Genomic DNA, 26,235 nt, shown 5'->3' with positions numbered 1-26,235 from the left:
CTTTTTGAAAAAAACACACAACATGCTGGCCAACATGTAAGAAGGCCACTCAATATTTATTAAGCAAATCCATTTAAGTTCTTCATCCAACAGGCACCACACACAACAAAGTACACCCTTGACAGGCGTCAACACCCGTCAACAATCCAGCAAGCCATACCAGACACAAACTAGATCACTAACATTGGCGTTTTTAAAATAGTATGTCGAATAGGTCGTCAATAGTCTTGCCAATTAGTTGGTGGCAACACGGAGAAAATTCTTGGTAAACATTAAAAAAGGCAAAATAATAATAAACAGGAGGCTTTAATACTGACAATCAGCCAATAACGTTTCGGCATTGTCGCAGTGGTTTATGTTTTTTCCCTCGAAGAAAGCAAGATATCTTCCATTATATTGTAGTGCCACCTGCTGGAGAAGGTTGAAATTTACATATCACGCACTGAAATGTTCTTTTACAAGAGACCGTTCACTAAATACTCAGGGCCAGATAGATGTAGGACCATTTTTGCATGCGCAAACGGGTTTGCGAACTCGTTTTCGCATGTAAAAACAGCATGGGGAATATACAAACCCTATTTTGCGTGTCGCAATTTTTTGCGACTCACTATTAGGAAGGGGCGTGCCCTTCCTAATAGCGAACGCAACCCCTTGTAAGCATGTTTTGCGTCCGCACACAAATTACCACCCTCTTCAACAGGGTGGTAGTGCACTCACAAAAGGGAATGTTCGCAAATGAAGGGGACATTTTTTTCTATGGGCATGCAGTAGTCCCGGACCATTGCCTGCCCTTAAAAAGTGAAACGAAAACGTATCAATTTTTTGGGGAAAAATGCATCCTGTTTTCCTTTAAGGAAAACGGGCTGCATTAGAAAAAACTGCTTTATTTAAAAGCAGTCCCAGACATGATGGTCTTCTGAGCCCAGCAGGCCACCATACCTGTGAGGGCCTGCAATTTCCAATGGGGTCGAAAATTGTGAAAGGCTCAGTAATATTCATGAGCCTCTCAATTTGTAACCCCATTGGCAATTGTTAACAGTGTGAAATACACTGTTGTACATTGAAAATAGCATGTCGCAAATTGCGAGTTGGCTCCAGGTGAATGCAAGAACATCAGGCCTGGGCGCCTAGGATGAATTGGGTTTTAAAATGTTCACTTGCAGACTCCAATGGTGAAATGAGGTCCTAAAAAAAAAGAAATAATAAAAAAATTGTGAGTAAAAAAAACTCGCAATTTGCAAGGTGCTATTTCTACGGTCGTACATCTGGCCCTAAAAAACTCTAGCCAAATCAGTTACTCAGAAGAAATCACTGGCTGAATTATTGTGAATACTGCGTATTTATTAGAATTTTTTGTACATGATAGGTTATGTTGATTTGTACAGCGTACTTTTCACCACAGATGGTATCCAGGCCAGTAGTTCAGAAGGGTGGGCCTGCTGAAACTTACATTTCTATATGAGCTTTAACATTTTCAAATGTTAGAATTCAGGGAAAAATATCAGTTCCGAGAAACATTGTAAATATTTTAAATCAGAGATAAAACGGACCACAGATGTAACCAGTAACACGCGGTTCTTGCCATCACTCTGTGGTGCCCTTCATTAAGTTTTGGCCAAGAATGGGATTTAGCACAATGCTAGGAAATGTTATGCAACAGGGCCTGGGTGAAATGTAAATTATGCTGCCGAAATATGGTTAATTTAAGAAAGTTTGCATTACGCTTGTTAATTGAAATACCTAAAATCATGCGCTTACGCCATTTGCGTAATTACACATTATGTGTAGTAAAAATTTACAGTGGGCGCACCGGAAATAGAGAATGTAAGCGGCTATTGTTCGCGCTTTTTTTTTGTTCTAATGTTGAGTGTGAAACACGTCCACGCTTGAAAAACTGTCATGAGGATTCATTTTGAGCTAAAATGGATTGCAAAGGGACGGAATTGAATTTCACGCAATTATGCATAATTTTGCATAATTATGCCTAAGCAAGTTTTGCACACACCTAATTTTAACGGGACAGAAGTAGAGTGTTAGCGCAGTCTGGCTAAGGTAATCCCTACTGCCTCCGCCAAGGAAGTGAGAGTGGTCGCCGCTCTGAATGCAAAAGAATGACGACCAAGGATGTTGTTATTTGTGATGCAATTCCACTAGGGCTTAAAACAGAACCGACTACTAACCATGAAAGTGGAGAGAGGATGTGGCAAAATGGCCAGATCTGCTGACTCCAGAGCTGGGGAACCAGGTTTGAGGCTCAATGTCGGCTCAACATCCTGTAATCCTGGGCAAATCACTTAATCTCCCACTACATAAATGTATCCATAATTGGTGCTCTTGAAAAGTGCCAGTGTTGATGATTAAGTGTCAGTATTGAGCACCAGAAACAACTGGCTCAAATTAAGCACTGGCTGTCTCTTACAACCAAACCAGAATGCAGGCATTCATTATCTTAGCTTGCGGCACCAGAGCAAAGGAAATATTGCAATGTGAAGTATGACGTCCTCACCAAAAAGGGTCTTGCAGCGTAATCCCTTTTCAGAGGGATGTCCCTCCACCACTGACAATCGGCACAGATCAGCTGATCTTTTGGGTGATGGGAGGAATGCTCGAAAACAGTCTAACCACTGGCAATTGCTTGGGCAGCATTCCAACCCACAGTTTTTTTGCCCACCATGTCACCCGTGCGTCCCCTGCTCTCTGTACCACGGATCCAAGCTATACCTCACAGACAAGGCCAAATAAGTCTGTAACTAGTCTAGGTTGCTTGTGTTCCCTTCTGGTGGGGGCCTTGCCTAGCAGTTTGCAAGAGAAAAAGCTACTCCTCTTCCCTCCAGTCGCTGATCAAATAGTAACTGCCTCCAAAAAAAACAACAAACTAAAGTACATTTTAGGGTGACAATTGTTTCTCTCTCTGTTTCCAAATTTAGAAAGCTGTACATTTCATTACCAAAGAGGATGTGGCGCGGCGACCAAAGCTGCTGGCTCATTAGCTGGGATCCGAGTTCGAGTCTAGGCGTTGGTGCAACATTCCGTGATTTGGGGTAAATCACTTAATCTCTCTGCGCTTATGGTCAGCGACTAGATACCCTCATGGGTGATAAGCTGTACTATATAAAGCTACAAACAAACAAACGTAATGTGATGCCTGCTGCATCTTCCCTCATAGTTCATGGCCCTTATGGATAAACTCAACATCTGCTTGATCATTTAGGACACTTTTTAACATACATGGCTGGCAAGTGTCCCACTCTTATGAACAATGCCTTCAGTCAGTCCTTAAAGCAGGGACCATTCTAAGACTTGTTGTTTCACTTTAAAATTGTATGTGATCTCAGCGGGCAGAGTGCTGCTGGCTAAAATGCAACAATAATACTAAATAGGAGGCAACGCAAATCGGCCTGGTGTTGTCCACCAGTCTTTTGGCTTTGTCAATGCTTGTTTTGTCATGGTTTTTGCAACAACAACAAAAAAATATTTGTAGAAAGCCAAACATTTTTTTGTTCTCAAAAGCACGCATTGACATAGTAGCCAATGGCACTTTAGGAAACTACGTTGTGTGTGGATGTGCTCCCTGTGAAAGGAAAGAATGCCATCGCTCACACTGAAGCTAGCCAATGGCTGCAGGGGGCTGACCCACTGCCTCATTGCATGCTGTAGCAAGTGGGAAAAACATGAGAATGACAATAACAGACCAATGGATGATGAGGACTGTCTGAAAGTCACTACAAGTAAGTATAGTATATGTGCTGAATGTCAAGGAAAGCATGCCGTGCCTGCAGTAGGAAAATTCATTAATGAAAATAGTGTTTACAGACTAAATAGGACATACCGTGTCGTAACAGAAGTAAAAGGGCCAGTACTCTTGGGAGGTTACAAATGAAGACAAGGCGGTACTAAAGAGGGACTAAGAAGCCTATTAACGAATCAGATGCCAGCATTTACAAAAGACAATGACATAAGCCAATGAAAAATATGTGTGGAGAGTGGGCGGAGCTTCAAGGTCGTACTCAAATACAGCATGCCTTGCAGAGCAGTGCATGCTCAGTCCAGGCTCGACCTAAAAATGGACTGAAGGTGTGTGGTTGGAGTGGGGCCATTGTGCAGCCATAAAATGACCTAGTGACGTTAAGGCAGAATAAATTACTTGACCCCTTGAAGTTTTGGCCACATATTTTACAATTAGAAGGCATATTGTGAAATATACCTAATCGCTACTGTAAACCAATGACAGGACCTGGCTTACAAAAATAGATACTTTTATTGATAGGTCAATATCACACCCAACTGAAATTTCCACAAAAGTTTGCGTATCCCAAAATATTCACAGCCACAGCTTCACACGTCACTGGCCAAAATATGTGCTGGCAAACAACACTGGCTCTTCTGTACCAGCTGAAGGACTGGCACCAGTCACTCACATCAAGAGTATGGGTATAAAAAGAACCTGAACTGCTACGTTCGAAAGATAAATGTATGCATCATTGACTTGGCCAATGGTTACTAACTTGGCTAAAAAGCAAAATATTTGCATATAGAAAAAACCAGCACCCAAGATGGAATGGTGAGATTTGACAGGCCAATTGAGGTTTTTATGTTTTTATCAGCTAGCGAAAAAAAGATGAATATTGCCTACTACTGCCTTAGGGGTCCATCGCTATGACACAGGCCGCTTGCATGAGCACAGGAAATCAGCAGCGGCAGCTGGCATCTACGGGAAAGGCGGTCGGCTGCACACAAAAATAAAATTAAAAACAACAGTACATCTTTGCTCTGGACCTCGTCGCAACTGCAAAGCAATCCGCAGCAAACTCCCCTAATCAATCCTGGCACTGCCCGTAGCATGAGAGCAGCGCCGTGATTGGAGGGAGTGGCCTGTCTCAGCGCTTCCCAGCAAAATGGAGGCCTGCACTTACTCTCAACCAAGCTGTCTTACGACAGCTGGGTTAAGAGGTTTAAAGTGCGCATGTCTGGCTGGCAGCTGCAAGATGGCCGACCAAAGGGACATGTGCAATTTAAACAGTGCAAAGGCAGCCAACCCTCCTCCCTGCTGCGTGTGCCACTCAGCATTCCCCACCAGCCTTGATGCTTGACTTGGGATGGGGTTAATGAATAATAAAATGGAATTACCATTTTATTTTTCATCTTTTGGGCATTTAAGTTAGGCAACGCTCCTCCGCCCCAATGGAGGAGCCGCCCCCGGAAATCAGCTGTGATCATCGGCCACATCAATGCAATCGAGATAAAATATTAAAAGTTCTCCAACGAGCACACGGCAATCTTGGGAAAACTACAAACTGTCTGGCATGTTATCAGAAAGAAACTTACTCTAAACCTGTAGTGTGTGCTTCTATGGAGATTCGTTACTGTGCAAGTTAGGTCTTCTCCTGTGTACTTGAGGTGGAATATGCTGTCCTGAAATACACACAGAAATTAAGGAAAAGGATTTAATGAAAGGCAACAAAATCGAAACTATTCAGAATTACGGCTTTATACAATACTTTGACAAACAGTTACAGTGCATTTAGATGTAAGAAGTGAACAGTGAAAAAACTGGATTGAATGCCATTTTGGAAGCACTGGGCTTGTGCATCCAGTACTATATTTTGTTCCCAAAAAATACTCAAAAACTTCACTTCAAGCCATGTACCCTATTAATTCTGCAGGTTTCCAGACCCAATTACAGACCGTTTTACAAGCATTTACATGTGTTTTTGGAACAGGAACATTCTGTAAATGTTCCATTTCTATATGGCACACACCCCAAATTCAATATTGTCTTTGCACCACTGACCAGATAATAAATAACTTGCTTCATAAAAATAAGACAAATAACACTGTGCCATAATGAAACAATTGACCAATAGATGTGTGAGCTCTGTGATGACTAGTGTAACATGACATGACCTATCTTATAACAAAAGGTCAACACTTCTAGTGACCAAACAGGCTACTCTGGGTGCCAACAAGGTTGCTTTAAGGTACCCGGGCTGTTCAGTGGCAGCGCATCAGGCAAGACCAAGGAGCGCCCATTAGTTTCCTTGCATTTCTAATCCATAGTTTCCTTAAACGAATGCTCAAATAAAAGGGAATTTATCCCCGTTTGTTGACGTAGAACACTGTAGTGAGGTTATCAGCCAATATCTGCAGAACCCTAGGCTCAATGTGAGATTGTTGCTTTAAAGGGGACATACAGTGAATGATGTCATAATATGGCCTTAGAGCCCGCTGTAGCGGGCTCTACCTGCCAGTAAAGGTCCGCTCTGGTACAGCCCGCTACGGAGGGTTTTAACCTATTAGACCATTCCGCCCCTGTTCTAAATTGGAAATCAATGACCTTACATGAGGCCTTTGTTAACAGATCTTGCTGTGAACAACAATTGGAATGTTGATGCTCCGGGCTTTTACAGGTCATTAGAAGCCCGGAGCATGCCATTGTTTTCAATGGAGTGCTCAACATTCCAATGTTCTAATATAGCCTTATAGCCCACCCTGCTAGTTTCACAAAGCCTGTTAGCACTGACTGTTGAGCCATAGCTTGAAGGGTCCCATGTGTAGGCTCCAGGTGGCAGCACGACATCATCCTTTCCAACAAAGACGTCACGGCCCTTCACTGCAAGAGCCTCCTGTGTAGGCATGCTTTCCAATTCCTGGTGCCAGCACAAATGTAAATGTATATCAGTTTGGAGACAGTGACGAATTAGAGCTAAGTCAAGTATAGAATAAAACAGGGAAACAGCTAAGAGCACAGATGGGAACAGCCAGGACCTCAAGGCTTTGCAAAAAGGAAGGAGATAATCCTTAATTTTAGCATGGGCAGAAAGAGAGTTCCAAAGGATAGGAGCAAGAAGGGAGAAAGCTCTTCCCCCACACCTGGCATGTTGATGTCCAAATACTCTTAAGGTGACAGCCTGTAGACCGGAGAGTGCGAGAAAGCACATAATGAGTGATGTGATCTTTTCTCTATGGCGTGAGTCAACACCATGGACGGCTCCCAGCTTTGAAAATAATTTGTTTAACCATTGGAAGCCTATGTAGCTTTTTCTCTGCCAAAGAGCTACAGAACCGAAGTGGGAGTTGTAAAATTTATCTGGTTACAGAATTCTGAATGTTCTGAAGTTGGGGTATCAACTATTTAGGCACACTAAAGAAAAGTATATTACCATAATCATGGTGACTGAAAATGCTGGATAAACTACTATTTGGCAAAGATTAGAAGGACTAATGTAAATGGTAAAAAATGTATGCAGGGGTTTCACCTAGAGTAAACATGTAGAAGAGACTTTGGAGACGTGATTCGCAAAAGAAAGCTGGTTATCCAGATGAAAGCCCAGATTATGAACAACAACAGCCAGGATCAGAGCTGACCCAGATCCAGGGACCAGCATCCATAGGGGGTAACACCTGTAGTGGTTTGGCCCCACAACGATCAAAATATCAGTTTTGACAGTGCTCAGTAATTCAAACCCATTCACTGCTCAACCGCTGACATACAATCCTGAAAGGGGGTTTGATCCGCACATTGAAGAGAGAAAACAATTTGGGTATTGTCTTTGCAGCCCAGCGCCCAAAGGCCAACTGAACATATCATCTTTGCCAAAGAACACACAGAGATATTAAATAAAGAGGGGCTGAGGGTTAATCCCTGGGAGATCCAAGCATTCAAAGATTTAATTTCAGACTGGAAAGGTACACTGCTTATGCTCTGTGGTCCTTGTAGCTACTGATCCAGGAAAAGACCAGGCTTTGAGTTCCCGCCTCAGCTAAGCGTACAAGTAGCACCATGTGCAAACCATTCTTTCAAACAATGAAACACTGTCCTTTAATGCCAAAGTCTGTGATGTCTGGAAAGAGTCACCATGTTCTGTCTCTTTCTTTGGTGCTGCCACCTCTTTCACAAGGTAGCTCTCCAGTCCAAAGAAACCCCTTGGCTGAGTGGGATAGGACTTAGAATTTGACTGCAAAGTCAAACATTACAGAAGCTGAGACGAAAAGACGAAAGAAAAGAAAAGTCAAAAGAGCAACGAAGAATGCCCAGAAGGCAAAAAGAGGGCGTAATCAAACAACTAATAAACAGAAAGAGAACACGGCAGCGTCAAAGTCCATAAAGGAGTTTGTAGGTAAACATTATAAATCATTAAATCCTGCAATAACATCGGATATAGATGGAGAAATAGTGGAAATTGACGGAGAAATTGGTGAAAACCTAGGCTTGCTAGAGGAAAATCAAAGAGGGTCAAACAGGGGAGCAACCCAGGAAGAAGCTAATCTTGAAAATAAGGAAGATGGGGTGAACCGCAACTTGTTAAACCTGACACTGCAGAGCCAAAATCACCAAATCTCGGCGCCACGTTTATCCTCATCACCAAAGATGTTCTCACAGTTGTCACCAGGGTCTAAAGAACACAGGGGAAATGAAGGCCAGAATCAGAGCGTTATCTGGGGAGGTGCACCAGATCAACTCCAACAACTCCTACCACTGCAAAAATCCCCAATAAATCAAGAGAGCTTAAGGACAAACTACCCAGCAAACCCAGCCAGAAATACTACACTGGACTCGGTGCTCTCTGAAACTCCAACATCCTCGCTGATGGATTTAATCCTGCTACTGCAGAAGGCACTTCAAGGAATCCTGGAAGTAACCCTCTCAAACAATGGAGTGCTGAAAGCTCAGAAACAACATCTAAAGAATATAGAAGAAGAACTCGGAGAAATAAAGAGCCAATTGCCAAGCATGGTAAAGCCAACGGACTTACCCCTACCAAATGATAAAAGCGACAGGATAACACCAGATGAAGAAAGCATGATAATCCATGAAAGACCGCCAACACCTGCAGATCAATCAGCAAAAGAAGCTGCAGACAACGTGTATATATCAAAAAGACCTATGCTGATAAAAAGGCGCGGTGGGTCAGATACACTTGGGACCAGGAACAGGATAGGAAAAGCGAGGCAAACGAAACATGGAGGAATGAGAAAAGGGAAGGAAACAATGAAGGCGGGGGAACAGGTAGGATTAAATGCCTCAGCCCCAATTTTTATATCACAGAGACTTACACAGGCAGAGGCACAAACCTCAAGGCCCCCAAAGACCCCGAGAGCCCCAAGGAAAAGGCAGACCCTCAGGGAGGAATCTGCGAACCCGCCATCTACCCGTACAACGAGACAAAAAGTAAGGCTAATGGATGAACAGGTTACCGAACAAAGGTCTGGAAGATCACAGATACAGAAAGAATCTAACATGAGAGATAAAGGGCGGAAAGGAGGGAGAACAACCAATAGTCAACATGCATATGATATAAACACGAACGTACCTGAGAGAGCTGATAATAAATGGTTATTTCTAGACCTGATACCAGCAGGAAGAAAAGAGAAGCCGACAAGGAAAATTAACCCCCTGAATAGGGCATTGGTCTTGGCCGCATTCGCAAAATGCGGCTTTTTGAGGGGGATCGGTTCTAAAGACCTTCAGCAGGTTGGCTTTGAAGAAAATAGACATGGAAAGGAAATAACAAAAATCACCCTTCACTCGGACCTGGTAAAAAGGGCAATCCTAAAAGCCTCAAAGGAGATAACACAACAGGGAATAAGGATTATCCCAGAGAAAGAAATAAAATCCCCTAATGACAACAACTTCCTAAAACAGCATGCCGGGTTACAGAAGAGACAAGTGGTACTCAATAAGGAAACAAAAGGAGATCGAAGTTCCCTGAACATTATAATAGACAACACAGAGAATGATTCCTCATGGGGTAACTGGTCGTCACATAGTGACAGCATGGGTAACCACAATGAAAGTAATTTGGAGGATTCAGATGAAGATGGTGGTTTGAGTGACGTTGAATAGGATGGAGGGGGCTCGCAAGAACTAGGTCTCTTAACGTGGAATGTAAATGGGCTAGGCAATGAGCAAAAATGGGAATATATAAAGGAATCCATTAAAAAAGTGGACATTGCCTGCCTGCAAGAGACCTGGTTATGCGATGTCACCCCAACCCTTGACGGATATGCCCAGATACATCAGCCCGCCATAAAGAAAAAACGTGGGAGGGCCTCGGGGGGGCTGTTGACATTGGTATCAACAAAAGTAATGAGGGAAATAAAACTGTTGAATACAAAATGTAAATGGGTACAACTAAGTAGAATCGAATTGTTGACGGTGGATCTAAACTATAGAATGCTGATTTTAATGAATGTATACATGCAATGGGACAATGGGGAGGAGTATGAAAGGGAAATGAGGTGTTTTAAAGAGGATGTAGACAGTACTCTAGAAAACTATCCTGCAGACATCATAATGATAATGGGTGACTTCAATCATAAATTAAACCCAAAAAAGGCTGACATCTGGAACAAGGAACAGTTAGAGGCATACGGAATAAACCCGGCAAGTTTCCCAGCAGGGGAAACTTTGAAACAAGATCTAGACTTAATACACACCCTAGGAGGAAGGGGTTTCCACTGTGTAAATGGGAGAACAGAGTCAGACTCACCGGCAGGAAAAACGTTTATCCAAGGGCATCAGAATTGTCCAATCGATTACATATTCCTGCAGGCATGGAACTTTCACCAAATTAGGGATTTTAAATTAGATCAAAAAGAGGTGAGTGATCACAAACTCCTACACTTAGTAATATCGGGGGGAAGGAAATTACAGAGAGAAACAGTGATCACCCAGGAGGTGGAGTACCCCAAACGCGTGACAACACGTTTAACAGAGGAATATATAGAAAAATTGAAGGCCATGCAATTAAAAATGGCCCCTGAAAACTGTGAGAATAAAACCCTGAAATGGTTTATTAATAAATTAGAAGAAGTTGTTCAATGCCTAAAGATAAAATTAAAAGGGAATAATCCCCTAAGGGTAAAACAAACAAATTATGGTAAAGGGTTTTCTGTGGCGTGCCAAAATAAGAAAAGGGAGATAAGAGCAGTACAAAGGAAACAAAAAAAGATCTTCACCCTAGAGAGACAGGAACAGTTAGTAAAACTGAAAAAAGAATTCAAGCAAACGGTAACCTCCGCAAAAAGGTTATATAAAGAAAAATGCTGGTTAGAATTACTAGAAACCATAGAGAACAAAAATCTAAGGCAATTTTGGCAACTAGTAAAGGCTACAAGTGGAGCAACTGATGGTGAACTAAATTGTATGGTGAGTGAGGCTGCTTGGGAAGGGTACATAAGAGATCTGTACGGGGCTAGGACCCCAAGTGGGGAGATGGTGACCAGAACATGGCAAGAAATCTCAGTAGACCTTCTACTTAAATTTAATGAAGAGCAAGTTGAGCTCACAATAAAGGAACTAAAGCTAACACGGGCAGCAGGCCCAGATAACCTACCAGCAATAATTTTGAAAACCGAGGTCAAATGGTGGGCGAGATTTCTTGCCAAGATGTTCCAGGTAGTACTAAAAGAAGGGGTAATGCCCCCAACCTGGAAAGGGGCCGTAATTAGGCCGATCCATAAGAAAGGGAGCAAAGAGGAGCCAAAAAATTACCGGCTGATAAATCTCCTAGATGTAGGTGAGAAAGTGTTTTCTAAAATTATTTTGAAACAATTGAATGCATGGGTAGATGAGCACCAAATAATTCCTATAGAACAGGGTGGTTTTAGAGCAGGCCACTCTACAATAGACCACGGATTTGCACTATGGGCAATGGCGAGGAAGTCGACGGAACAAAATGGCAAGTTGTGCTGTTGTTTCGTCGACTTCAAAGCAGCCTTTGATTCTGTGGATCGGGCCTGCTTATGGGAGACTCTAAAGAGGTTAAATATCCCAAAAGACCTCCTTACTATAATTAAAGAACTACATAGGGAAAACTGGGGCCAAGTTATTAAAGATACGGTGGGCTCCTTGACCCCAAAAATACCCATGGCAAATGGATTAAGACAGGGCTGTGTGCTGGCCCCCCAGCTCTTTTCGATTTTCCTGTCAGATCTCCCGGCCTACCTAGAGGTGGAGGGCAGTGCCAGTCCTAAAATGGATGGAAATAAGATTCCCTGCCTATTGTACGCAGATGACCTGGTAATTGTAGACCAGACCGAGAGAGGCCTCCAAAGGAAGCTTAATGCCTTTAACACATATTGTGCCAGGATATTTCTAACTATCAACCTGGATAAAACTAAAACCCTATGCTTTGGGAAAAAATTAAGTAGATTCAGCCGGTACATAGGTGACCTTAAACTGGAGACGGTCATTGAGTACCGATATTTGGGTATATGGTTCGATAGGACTCTAAATTGGAATACCCATTTGGAATCACAAAAGGCAAAGGCTCTCTCTTCCATATGCGGCCTAAAAAGGTTTAATGGGGACTATGGCGAGATGTCACATCGACCTCTGCTTAGAGCCTTTGATGCAATGATTCCCCCCCAAGTTTTATACGGCGCTGAGATCCTTTATTTGAGCGGTAAGGGATCTTGTGATGTGATTGAGGGGAACTGCATAAAAAGGCTCCTATCACTTCCCCAATTTGCTATGATACAAGCCATCAGAACTGAAATAGGCACAAAGTCCTGGACGATACTAGCCCAGATGGCTGTGATCAGATTCTGGAAGAGATTGGAAGACCCAGAAAGTAAAAAAGTAGCGTACTGGTGTCGTAAAGAAATTCAGAAAAGTGAGCTAAAATGGGCAAAGGCCACTAGGGAAAAACTGAAGGGAATCTGTAATTCGTTAGAGATCGGCTTGGACTTGGGAACCTATCAAATCCAAAGTACCAAAGGTGACCTGAAGCAAAGGGGTAAAGAAGTCTCCAAAGTGCTTGATATAAGCTATCTAACAAAGAAAAAATCAGTTGCGCATATGCTAAATGCTTGGTCTGAAGAAAACTGGTTCCCCTACCTTGATAGATTACCCAATCGTGGACTCAGGCAAGAGATCCTGAGGCTTAGAATTGGGATAAACCCATGGATAATAAATATAGACCTTAAATTAAAAATGTTAGATCTGGATGGTCGCTGCAGGTGCAATCTGGGAACTAAGGTAGACCTGCTGCATATTATGTTGGATTGTCTGACACTCCTAGAACATAGGAAACTTTGGCTGCGCCCAATTTTTATAAGATATGATGTAAAAACAAGATCGCAGGCAGCCAGCCTTTTAACAGAAATCCCCTATATTGACGTTGTAATTGCCCTCGGGAAATTTATAAAGGCGGCCCTGAGCGCATCGAGAACCAAAGAATAATATGTAGTACTGTATGGTTTTAGTGGAATGAATTCATCGGAGTAGTAAAAATGTGAATAGGTTTTAATATACAAAATAAGTTTTAACATAAGTGTGAATTTTATTGAATTTTGTATTTTTGATAAATGGTGTGTAGAATCTTTTAATGGACAAGTTTAAAATAAGTGTATGAATTTATGGTACATACTCCATTCTGTGTTATGTTCACTGCATTGTTTAAAGACTATGGTCATAATAAACATATATTTTGACTTGACTTAATGCCAAAGTCTGTGATGTCTGGAAAGAGTCACCATGTTCTGTCTCTTTCTTTGGTGCTGCCACCTCTTTCACAAGGTAGCTCTCCAGTCCAAAGAAACCCCTTGGCTGAGTGGGATAGGACTTAGAATTTGACTGCAAAGTCAAACATTACAGAAGCTGAATGCTCCTGGTCCTGGTCCTGCTCCTTTGATATACCCTGTCACCATTCAACAATCTAGCTGTAGTAGCACATCTATGCTTGAATGCTGGAGATGCATGCCACCCTAGACAAACATTTGGAGACAATTCTCATGGTGGTGCAAGGAATGAAGAATTTTTTTTTTTTACAAATCACAATTAAGAAATATTGCATGTACTTCTGATGCACGTGTGGTATGCAAATATTCCTCCTTCAGGTCAGAACTTACTAAGAAACTGCTTACTTGCTGTATGGGAATGGCATACAGCAAGTACCAAAGTTATGCAGGCTTTGCCATTTAAGTGCCCCTTTTAATTGGCTCAGCAGCATCATCTACCTTTATCAAACAATTGTCTGTCATCAAATGCTATGTTTCCGTTCTGGGAAGGACATGGCTTTTGTAGTTCAGACTGGACTGTGCCCATGGGGCACAGGGTCAGCGCTGATTTGCATATCGCCATTGTCTAACCCAGGGTGGTGTGGAGTGGAAAAACGATGGATTTGGGCCCAGATCTTTTGACTGGGGTGAATGTGTGACATTGATCCACATTCTGTCCATCACTGTTGTGTTTGCATGTTTAAGATGTGGCTTTCTACATCTGCAAAAAACCTAAGAGGAGCAAACAAGAGTTAAGTCTTAGAACCTGCCTACATACTGGCCATAAGCTTTCCTTCCAGTCGAGTAGTGCACGCTTATTACTTTGTCTAGCTGTAGAACTCTGAAGCAATTTGATTTATTTTGACTTTGGAGGATCTCTTTTGCAGAAAAAAACTGCTTCTACTGGAACTGGCTCTGATGCTTCCCATGGCAAAGGTGCAGTTTTGGCACAACATTGAAACGATGCAAGTATTTCTGTGCTGATGAAATCAAAACCTCTTCCTTTCTTGAGTATAGCAGCTTTGATCTGTTGGAGTTAGATGCTTCTGTCGGCCAACAGCCGTCGCCCGCACTACCTCCGTAGTGCTGAACACATCAGTTCGCCGACGTGGCCCTGCCCACTACGCTAAACCGCCACACCGCGGAGGAATTGCCGCCACGATTAAGTGGTTAAACTTTGTCCCACCATTACCAATAACGTCTATCAACATTTTACATAAAAAGCACACATCTTGTCATTGACTGGTAATCCTGAAAGTCTGTTCTGAGATTTGTAATAGTAACTGTATCATTGTATGACTTTAGATATTCATTTAGGGCTTATATTTTCTCTTCCGATATTCCTCTAAAGATTGACTTTAATTTAGACATGGTAGTTATTTTGCAGCAACTATAAGCAATTACTATTATTTGAGGGTATTGTCGGTTACTCTCCTTTTTTTAAAGTTGTGGTGGGCTGCACCCATTATTTGAAACCACCTTTCAGAAATGCCTATCACTTGAAGTTAACTTTAACTCCTTCGGTGCTCAGGATGGCTCCCGGCCGTCATGAGTCACAGTAGACGTGTGCTCATGATGGCCGGGAGCCGTCAGAACATTGCCGCTCCACCCACGCGCAGTTAATTCCCCACCAGATCAAGATGGCACATCAATGTCAGTGGTGCTGGCTTCAGTGGGAACCTCACTTGGTACATATGCCATGAAATCTTTTTTTGGAAGTAACTGGGCAGATTCCTGACATGCAGTCATCATGGTCCATGTCGATCTAGCCAGGTGTACCAATGGCGAAACGTAGGCACAACATAAAAAGGCATTTTGTATGATCTTGACCATGAAAAGAGAGGTGAAAGCCATACATCGTTAGCATTTGCAGGTCACTGCAAACAAACTGCAACAAACGAGATGTCAACACCAAAGTGATGTGTTGAAGAGGAATGTTTGTTACCCAATGAGCTGTTTTATCACATGTTCAGTCACAAAGGCTACTGGACCCAAAAGTGGAAAAACAAATTGAAGATGGTGTCTAAAGTAGGGGGAATTTTGGGGTCAACAACACCTTCAAGAATAATACTCATTGAGCTTAAGATAGACACCAAACAACTGAAGTCAAGTAAACAGGATACTCTTTTGAGCCAAACACTCCACGACAGGATAACGCACAGGAGGTACATGCTTTAAAAAATATACCAGTAAAATGCACTTGAAGTCTTTACACACCTCACTTTTGATCCCTGAAGGAAACTAGTAAACAATACTTTACAAGACCATTCCTTTTTTGTTCCAGTGCCAATACATCCTACTTTTGAAATCCCATTTAATATAACTGTTTAGCTCTGAAACCTTTTGAGTTTTATTTGTGAGATGTTGACCTGAACAGACATTGAGTGACTTACGTTTTCCTCCTGAACCTCTAACGCATACTTTATCACTTCCTCTGACGTACATCCGTCTGGCCGACTCCACTGTACAGTGATCCACGTGACCCCAGCCCGGACAAGTTTCGGTGCGGACGGTGTCTGTGGGATGTTACCTGATGTGTAGTATACAACCTCCTGGCTGAACCCACTGCAGAATGGGAGAATAAACACAAACTTAAATCTGGGCATAGCATTAAGAAGACAAATTAATGCCAGAAAATCATACATTTTGATGCTATGTTCTTTCTTACACCAAAAGATAGCCTTTTGTCCAGAGAGCAATCAAATATAATATATTTATTAAGTGCTGTGTGATTTAAGTGACATATCGAGATGTTTTGAAAGCGTACAATTTCATTTTTAATCTATCTGTAAATTATCAACTTTTTTTTGTCAATACACTCCTCAAACAAAATGAGCAATTCAGTCTTTGGAATTGTTATGTAATACACAAATAAAAGAGAAAAACAGGAAAAAGACACTGCATGCTATGTGCAAAAGTTTACAGAATATGAAGAACAGGAGGTGAAGGGGTACAAGATATAAAATACCATCATCCTTGCCATTTAATATGCAACAAAAAAAAGGCCAAACCCATTTCTGGGCTATCAATCTTTGCAGGATGCATAACCAAGGTTAAATAGGACAAATTTCGAAATAAGACTTCTCGAAGTCCAGCTTAGCAGTAAGCTCTTCCCAGCAAAGATTTTGTTACACGACCTTAGCGACCAAAGTAAGCCAAGTGATGCTTTTAAAAACAAACATTTGCAAAGCTAATAAGTCGCATCCATGCAAGAGCTACTGGCTTTGGCAATGTGTTTAAGCCCTTATGTACACCAATATGGTTGCTTTTCAGCATGGCTAAAAGTTAGTGGCGTGGAGTGGGGTAAATTGGAGTGGGTTAGATTGGGTAGAGTGGAGTGGGGTATACTGGCAGAGAGTAGAGGGGGTAGGTTGGCATAGAGTATAGTTGGGTTTAGAGTGGGATAGAATGTAGAGGGGTGGATTGGTGTAGATTGGCGTGGGGTAGATGAGTAGATACATTTAGGAAGATTGAATTGGGGTAGATAGAAATGGGGTGGGATGGGGTAGATTGGAGTGGGGTAGATTGGAGTAGGGTAGAATGGGCTGGAGTAGGGTAGAGTGAAGTGGGATATATTTAGGTCGATTGGAGTGGAGATGATTGGGGAAGAGTGGGGTGGATTTGTGTGGAGTGGGGAAGAGTGGGGTGGATTTGTGTGGAGTGGGGTAGACTGGAGTAGAGTTGGGTAGATTGGAGTGGAGTGGGGTAGATTGGGTGGATTATAATAGGGTTGAATGGAATGGAGTAGGGTAGATTGGGGTAGAGTTGGAGTGAGATATATTGGGGTAGAATGGAGTGAAGTGGGGACAACTGGAGTGGGGTAGAATGGGATACAGTGGAGTGGAATATATTGGGGTAGTCTGGAGTGGGGTAGATTGGAGTATACTGGAGTGGGATAGATTGGACTGAAGTAGGGTACAGTGGGGTAGATTAGAGTGGAGTAACGTAGAGTGGAGTAGGGTATATTAGGGTGAGGAAGATTGGGGTAGATTAGAGTGAAGTAGGTAGATTGGTGTGGAGTAGAATGGAGTGGGGTAGAGTGGAGTGAGATTGATAGGAGTGGGGTATAGATTGGGCCAAACTGGAGTAGACTGAAGTGGAGTTGGATGTAGTGGTGTGGGGTAGATTGGGATGAGGTTGGGTAGATTAGAGTAGTGTAGATTGGGTTAGGGTGAGGTAGATCGGAGTGGAGTAGATTGGAGTGGGGAGGATTGGGTGGGGTAGATTGGAGTAGGGTATTATGTGGTGGAGTGGGGTAGGCTACATTGGAGTGGGATGGAGTGGGGTTGTATTGGGGTGGAGGGGGTTAGACTAGACTGGAGTAAATTTGGGTGGCATGTGGTAGATTGGAATGAAGGGGAGTGGAGTACATTGGGTAGAGTGGAGTAGATTGAAGAATGATGATTTGAGTGGGGTATATGGGAGTGGCGTGGGGTAAAGTGTGGTGGGGTAGAGCGGGGTGGGTTAGAGTGGGGTGTGGTGGGATAGAGTGGGGTAGATTGGGGTGGAGTGGGGTGGGGTCGACTGGAGTGGAGTAGATTAGAGTGGGTTGAATTGGAGTTGGGTAGGTTGGGGAGGGGTAGATTTGGGAGGGGTAGATTGAAGTGGGGTAGATTGGAGTGGGGTGGGGTTGATTGCGGTGGGGTACATTGGGGTGGAGTAGGTTAGACTGGAGTGGAGTAGATTGGGGTAGATTATAGCACAGTGGAGTGGGATGGGGTAGAGTGGGGTACACTGGAGTCGAATGGAGTGGGATAGATTGGAGTGGAGTAGGTAGTGTGGAATGGAGGGGCGTAAGTGGTGTGGAATGGAGGGGCATAGAGTGGAGGGTAGCGTAGTGCTGTGGAGTGAGTAGAAAATATTTGAGCGGCGTTGAGTCAAATGGCATGTCTTAGAGTGGAGGTGTATAGAGTAGAGTGGCATGTTCTACAGTGGAAGTTGTAGAATGGAGTGGCATAGGCATGGTGTGGGAGTGCACAGCCATTACAGACAACACATTTTCAATTGAAATTCACTGCACACAAACGATAATGTGTGCAAATGTCATCACCTAGTGTATCGATTTGTTTTGACCATATTTAAATATTGGTTTCCACTACACTTCAGAATTTTAAATAAAATATGTGCTTCTTTTGTACTAACTCCGGTATATTCTAAAACATTAGCACAATTCATTTGTGTTGTGTACTGCAAAATAAAACAGAAAATGTGAGCTACAATCCACACAGCGAATGGTAAGAAATGGGTTCTCTGAATTCCTAGTTTTCTGAATGTCCCCTAGATGTCTTTAGCTCCACTGTCTGGTAGGCTTTGACTCAAAAAGGTTGTTTAGGCTTAATTCATGCAGAAGACAAAAGGGGGCCTAGCAACTTTACCCACCTATGTAGGCAACATAAACATACTACAGGACAATTTTGGTTCTTTGCCAAAAAATTCAAATCTTGAAGAATTAACTAGGAAAGATAGCATACACATCACAACACATACCAAATCACTGCAAGAAATCGTCATGAATTGTGGCTTTTCATAAATGAAAAGGTAAAAGTGCCTTCAAGGGAATTCGTTTAGACAAAACTTTACACTTTGTCTAAACGAATTCCCTTGAAGGCACTTTTACCTTTTCATTGAATTACCCAAGCCCTCAAGGGTAATCTGGGTTGCTCACTTTTTGTATCACTTTTCATAAATGAGTCACTATGAAGTTGGCGCCTTGTATAGTTTTATAGAAAAATAACAGTAAACTCACCTTGTGCCTATGTCATTGTGTGCTGCAACTCGAAAGGTGTATTCCATGGCAGGACATAGCTTGGTTAACTTGCAATGCCTTTGACTTCCAAAGTAACATTCTCTGAACCCACTATTCCTTTTCCCCTGTTAATGAAACAAGTTAAAAGTTTCTATTTAGTATAAAATGAACACACATACCAGAAAACAATGTGTATTTTACCATCTTCAAAAGTCCAAACTTACAGTTAAGCAGTAAGAGAATATGCAGTCAAACATCTAAAGAATTTGATACCTTATGCAGAATTTACCCCCGTTAATTTTTTCTCCTGTAGATTCTTGATATCCCTGTCCTACACCCACATTAAATACATTTGTCAGTTTTGATTTCCTTGGTACTTTTAATGAATACTTATTAATAATAAAAATGTATACTAAACATCAATAATAAGGAAAATCGTGGTGATGATATCAATAATGAGTTATCTAGTTGTTAGTGTTTAGTACAACATTTCTGTACAATAAAAGTGCCATCAATTATACTTTTATTTTCTGTTGATTGTAGTTTTAAATGGTGCTTTGTAGAGTGCAGACATCTTATTAATCAGCTAAGAAGCAGTGGTATTTGCCTAAAATATAAAAATCAAGCTGTCGATTTATAGCTTCATCAAACATCCACAAACAGACTTTTAATGGCACAGACAATAACTTTTCAACTAAAAGTCAATTCCTAAAAGAGAATTTCATTGGAAAATTGCAGAAAGCCTAATAAACTACAAGAAGCTATTTGATCCTCCACCCAGAATGGCTCAATATGCATTCAGACCCTGTCATCTTTCCCTTCCAAAAGGCAATATGGTATTTCATGCTCTGTGGGCTTTATCTAGAATAAGTTTCCTGGCTTGTCTTTGACATAAGCGGTTTGAAGTAATGTCTCTGTCTGATGTGGATTACATACATGGTGTTTAATCATAACACCCAAAAGGTCCACTGTTTTCCTACAGTGCAGCACTTCATTTTAGTGGACTGTATTATAAACATTTCTGCACATGATAAAATATGTTATCAGGGGAATACTCTGGATGTTATCCAGGAAAATATAATTAATTAAACCCCAAGTCAAGTTTTAATTCTAAAACAACTTATACATCTAGTTTTTGTTGTAAGTGTATTATCATGAAAGATACAAAGCATATGTTATTTCAGGGCATTAGACTTAATGAAGGTTGTAAACTAGAATGTATGTGAAAGGAGTACAGGTTTGAACAGTCCAAAATCTGCCATTACAAGCATATGACCTCAAACTATACACAAAAAGAGCATAAAATATGATTAATTTAGTGTAGAGGAAGAGAAATAGAGACTTTTTCCAAAGTCCAGTCATTTTGTGTAGGCTGTTGTAGCCATGTATTCAAGTGGCATTTCTAAGGTATTTTTCTCAGATGTTATAATGCTTGATGGGTGTGTGTGACTTCCTGTGTAAGCAAATGTATCTCCGAAAGTTGCAAGCATTCTTGTAACGCTGAATTTCACATTAAAGACCGGTTTAAAATTGAAATATAACATTCAGTGTTCAAATGTCGTGAGCATATTCTAACCTATAAAACATACTTTGGTTGTTGTATGAGTTTCCACAGTCATGCTTGACTTCTAATCCTGATGGGGCTAGTATATTCTGTTACAGTCTTTTGAGGATTAATGTGTTTACTTTGTCTTTTGCAGCTGTTCATAACCTGACAGCTCTGGTGGTCTACAAAGTCTAATTATATTAAATAGTATTAAAAGATTAATAAAATGTATATAATGATGCAAAATGTAAAACTGAAAATTGTCAAATGTTTTGTAAATTTTAAAGAATCTGGAATTGTGGGCTAGAAATGTAGTATCCTCAGATTGATTTGTGGGAGTGCATCAAACAGAATATAGTATGGCCAATGATCAAATTTAGAAAAAAAGCTCCAATCTTCACATTAAAATTCAAACTTTTATTTTTTTTATATTTGTTTCTGAAATCCATGAAATATTTCATCATTTTATAGTTGTTTGATGAATGCCTATTTCTTCTCTGGCTTACAGTAATGACTCAGTGCGGGTCCACGCATTCCAAATTGGATTCAATGGGGGTCTCCTGGCTCAAGTAATGATCAAGTGAGGTTTCACAGAAGTCAAAAGATTAAGAACCACTGGCCTTTAGTAAAAGACCCTTGCTTTATGCTGAAGAAACATGGGAGTCCATTTACTTTAGAAAGAATATGCAGACTACACATCAGACTCGAGACAGCTCTATATCTGCTAGCAATATTCTACAATATTAGGCATCTTTTAAACCACACATGTTGTTTAATTTTATTGCCCAGATGGATGTGGAGGTTGGTGCCTCAGTATACGATTTAATGTGCAGTTGTTGCCCCTTGACAGTAAGTATACCAAATAATGCAGTTTAGAAATTAAATTAGCATAACAGTGAAAGATGGAATATCTGCACCTATCCACACATGTTGTGCTTAATCAACAATATGGACAAAGTGAGTCAGTTGTGGCTCCAAACTCAGAGGAAGGATTGCCAGCACTTCAGGCCATAACGGAGAGCCCAGTCCATTTTTCCAGATGCACCAATTAAATTGTGTGGTTTAGCGGGTTACATGCAACATACATTACGCGTTAGATGCATGTAAGAGACAAAGTACCCACTGCCATACATTATAAGGATACTGGAAGTCACTGAGGAGTTCCTTTATAAGGTTTTGAAACTCCGAGGTGACTTGCAATATCCTTATCATATAGGCCAGGGGGTACTTTATCCCATATAATACATAGGCACTCCATAATCTTAATCACATACCACTTAAAACCTTGGTGCGCAGCTCTTTCATATAAAAGAGCGAGCATGTTTGCAAGCATGAAGAAAAAAACTAGTGCAAAATTAAACACATCAATAACTGTTTATATATTTGTTGCAAACAGATATTAGAAACAGTTAAATACAAGTCAGCTTAAACAAAAAAAAAGCTACAGGAGCTCAGAATGAGTAGAAACATATTTTCTCTGATTGTCATTGTAAGCTATTAATTAGAGCAGAAGAAAGAAAAGCAATATTCAGTTTTTGTTGCATTAAACAGCTGCTTTAATTATGCTCCGCGACCAGACCAACCTCAGTTGCTGGCTCTTGTTGCAGAGATTGTGATGCCAGAACTCGAGGCAATAACTAATAATAACAGTTGGGTTCTGATAACTTTTGTTTTTATTCGGCGAATGAGTGTGTCACTAGTCACAGATTATAAAGAAATTAAAGACATACATTTATACAGGAATTACAGAATCCCATGTACCATATAGAACGTTGAAAATGCAAAACACCTACCTCGTCCCATTCTAATAGATACCCAGTGATTTTTGAACCATTGTCCACTGGCGCCTGAAACAAAATGAAAAAGATGAAAAAACAATATTAAATAAAATAATTTTATTTGCTTCTGCTAAAATTACAAATCTGAAAACAAATAGGACCATTGATGCTTTTTAATAAAAGGGACATTTACCAATGTTCAATCGGACTTCTCAAGAAATAAATAATCAGGCATGTAAATGAAAACTTACATCCCTAATTATCCCAGCAGCATGCTATATGTGGTTTAATATCTGTTTTCCCTCTAACAGAACTTCAACTTTAATACATACATCAAATGAAAGCCAATCACAAAAAAGAAAGCAAGGTACCCTTTATGAAATCAGAGCACACCTCTTAAAAGAGCCCCAGGGTTGTGATATAATTAGTTAGACCAATAGCAGTGAAGACCTTTGGGGTGCTTTTGTTTGGGAAATGTTGATTCTTCCAGTGATGAAATCAAAAAAAGCTTGCGTGGAATGCTTGAATTATTCACAGCCATTGGTAAATACGAAGCCTGCATTCCAGTCCACTGTTTGGTCTTGGTAACTATGCATTCCCAGGCAGAGACCAAAAATATACATATCAGACTTGGACATGCTCCAACAGCAACAGGCCGGTCCAGCCTGCTAAGTTCAGGCCAGTCGAACAGCCAGGACTAAACCGCTCCAGATGGAAGCCCTAGCAACCACAGCCTGGTTTTAGCCTATGTGTGCCTCATCAGTGGGGTGCAGCAGAAGAGCACACATCTGGAAATGCACAACACCTGGTGCACTTTGGGAGCTTCACTTAGAAAAAAGACGTGATCAGTGGAACACCTGAACTAATCTTACCCACTGAATATAACTCTGGGGCTCTTTGAGAAGAGTGTCACGGGTTACTTTTAACAGCTGACCTACGTAATGTTCTTTTACCTATACATACAAACTCGAAAAGTGATTGCATCCTCTGGGAAAGCACAAGGATCTCAAAGCCCATGCAGTGGAGTTGGGGGAGGAGGTGCATACTCCTTCATTTGGAAGTCAATTTTCTTAAAAATTCAGCCGCACACTGCATTTATGAGTAACGTCATCACAGAGTAAACCCCCTCTTTAATCTTTGTTGCATCTGAAGGACAGGATCATGCACAGGGTGTGAATAAGGAACAGATAAACCGAGCAAACAAATAAATAAAGTGGTGCCACACTGCCCCATATCAGTTTTATTCTAGTTCAGCCTTCCATGTCCTTAGGGAGATATACTGCCTGTGAACTAAATCTAGATTGTCTTTCAGAGTGTTGACACAAGGCACTCCATGGCAAGATTCCAACAAATCTCCTTCCTTGCAACCCTCCTCTACCCCGAACTTCCTTAGCAACGGGCTAACAAGGCGCTTTCCAAATAAAATATCACATTCTAGCAGGAAAAAACGCTGACTCTTCAGACTGTTCGAAGGTTGAGCAGGAGGTAGATTTTTCTAATAATATACATCAAAACTTTGGAATTACATCATGAATAGTTATTGAATCCTCAAATTCTTTTGACCTTTCGGCTATATCGCCATTGGGATTTTACTAGTACGTGGAATAGTACCTGGTTGTCTAATTGAATTTTAAGTTTTAAGTACTCTAACAAACAGTAAAAGTGCGAGAAGATATAATTTTATATGAATCAAAACAAATACCAGCAGATCTTGGTGCATTTGAAGGAGAGAAAGAAAAGACTACAAGAGGGAAATCTGAGCATAAAAGGCTGCATCAACAAATTTAGAACTATCCACAATACACTACAGTCCATTACACATGCTGCTGTGATTACAAAAGTATACATGCTACCCACTACTGAAACAGGATTGGCCCCTCAAAGAGGATGTGATATCCTTGTGACTAACAGACTCCTCTGAATGTGGAGTTAAACATCTTGGAGCTATTACGAAGAAAAACCAATATAGGAAGGACACCAAGTTCTGTAATTTCTGCATCTACAGGATATGCAGATGCTGTAGTGAGAAGGGTGTTGTAAGTAGATTAGGTAGGCAGCAGGACACGTCTTCAGGTTATTAAAATAGATTTATTAAGATAGTTTTAGATAATACAGCAGAGCAGTAAACCTCACAGCTGACCAGACCATCAACTGCCAAGGCTGGAATCTTCACATACCAGATAGAACACTCTTAGGTACTATGGGAGGTTGGGAAGATAGAAACACTAAGAAAGGACTACTGACACCAAGTAGCCATATTGAATGAAGTACAAATATACAACAAAGGGCAGATAGGAAGTGGCCTCCAGGGGTACCCAGGCTATAGCTCAGCTAGACTAAAGAAATAGTCAGTGGAAAGAAAACATGTTTGCACACAGAGTGAAGAAGGCCTAGCTTCCTGGAAGGGTGGGAGGATGAAATAACCCAAGGTACTGCCTCTGGAATTGGTACAAGTGTTAGTACAAATGATGAGGGGGGTCATTCTTTTCTAGGTTTGGGATGTATAAAGTGTGTGTAACCTACACAAATTGTCGGGGCTAAAAACGTTGGTAGGATGCAGGTTTTGTGAGAAACGTGCCTGCATTTCCCAATAACATTCCAAGAACTGCAAGAGGCAAAGTAGTGCTACGGAGTGTGTTACATTTACCAAGGGGGATCATTCAAATAAAAGTTTATGAAATGTATATGTAAATAATGGATTCTTGTGGTAGGCAGCTTTAGGATGGAGGGTGGTTGCACTCTGTTGTGCTGCTTGAATAACACTAGGTGCACCATTTCTGCTTAAGAAATTGAAAAAGTTGATCAAAATGAAAAACAAAAATACCTTTAATTTTATTTCAGGTATCTTAGAGCAGATTGTATTTTTCATTGGGCAATCATTGGCCGTAAATTCTGGCAGCATGAGGCTTTGCAACACAACGTATTGTTGTAGCACCTCCTTTAGCAAACCAGGAATTGTCATGTACACTTGAGGCTTCCTGGGGCACTGATCTTTGGAAATTTCACAGTTCAATATTGTTCAATCAAAGAAATAGGGGTAGATGATTTCTTTAATCAAAGCAAAATTTCTGCGTCAAGCGCCACACTTCCCCAATTCCGACCGTACACTTTTATAACAATACACAGAAAGTGGAATTTGTACAGTTCTATTGATGGCTTTGCTGTCACTGCCCATTGCTTACCTTCCATTGTAACGTTAGAGAGCTTTTCGTCCTGTGTGACAGTTTAGGTGGAAAGGGACAGTCTGGAGCACAGCTGTGAGTGGTGAAGCTGACTGGCTCTGAACAGGATCCCTTTACAGAGTTACACATCGCGTATACCCTGCGAAGCAACACAAAAGGAGAAGTGTTAGGACACTGATGATCACGAAACAAGGCCTTTTCTGTTGGCGTGCATGCAGTTTTTCACCCACACAGATTTACGAATACCATCACACCGGTGTTATCACCGCCTCCCCTGCTGAAGGCATTCCACAGAGCCAGAGGCTCCCTCAGCAGCCCCACACTACAACAGTCTATACTTTGTTGAGGACCACTTCATCGGTGCCACTCCCTGAGGATGTTGTATACTATTCCCAGGAAAACTAATATTACCAGAATATTCAATATTGCACCTTGCGGAAGTTAAAATTAGGTGTGTGCAAATTTTTCTTTCTGAACCAT

General features: G+C 41.3%; 1 protein-coding gene across 5 annotated transcripts in view; it reads right to left on the bottom strand.

Annotated features, from left to right (window-relative positions):
* The window catches only part of FNDC3B (fibronectin type III domain containing 3B), a 539,535-nt gene that overhangs the window by 95,069 nt on the left and 418,231 nt on the right, over positions 1 to 26,235 (bottom strand). For all 5 annotated transcript variants that reach the window (XM_078665981.1, XM_078665983.1, XM_078665982.1 and 2 more), the window contains 5 exons: positions 25,756 to 25,894; positions 22,589 to 22,642; positions 19,250 to 19,374; positions 15,897 to 16,068; positions 5,326 to 5,412 (listed from right to left, as the gene is read on the bottom strand). In XM_078665981.1, coding sequence (XP_078522107.1) covers positions 5,326 to 5,412; positions 15,897 to 16,068; positions 19,250 to 19,374; positions 22,589 to 22,642; positions 25,756 to 25,894 — 577 coding nt within the window. The remainder of the gene's footprint in view (positions 1 to 5,325; positions 5,413 to 15,896; positions 16,069 to 19,249; positions 19,375 to 22,588; positions 22,643 to 25,755; positions 25,895 to 26,235) is intronic.

This window comes from Lissotriton helveticus, chromosome 11 (assembly GCF_964261635.1).
Source record: "Lissotriton helveticus chromosome 11, aLisHel1.1, whole genome shotgun sequence".
NCBI lineage: Eukaryota > Metazoa > Chordata > Amphibia > Caudata > Salamandridae > Lissotriton > Lissotriton helveticus.
This window is presented reverse-complemented; position numbering and strand designations above follow the sequence as displayed.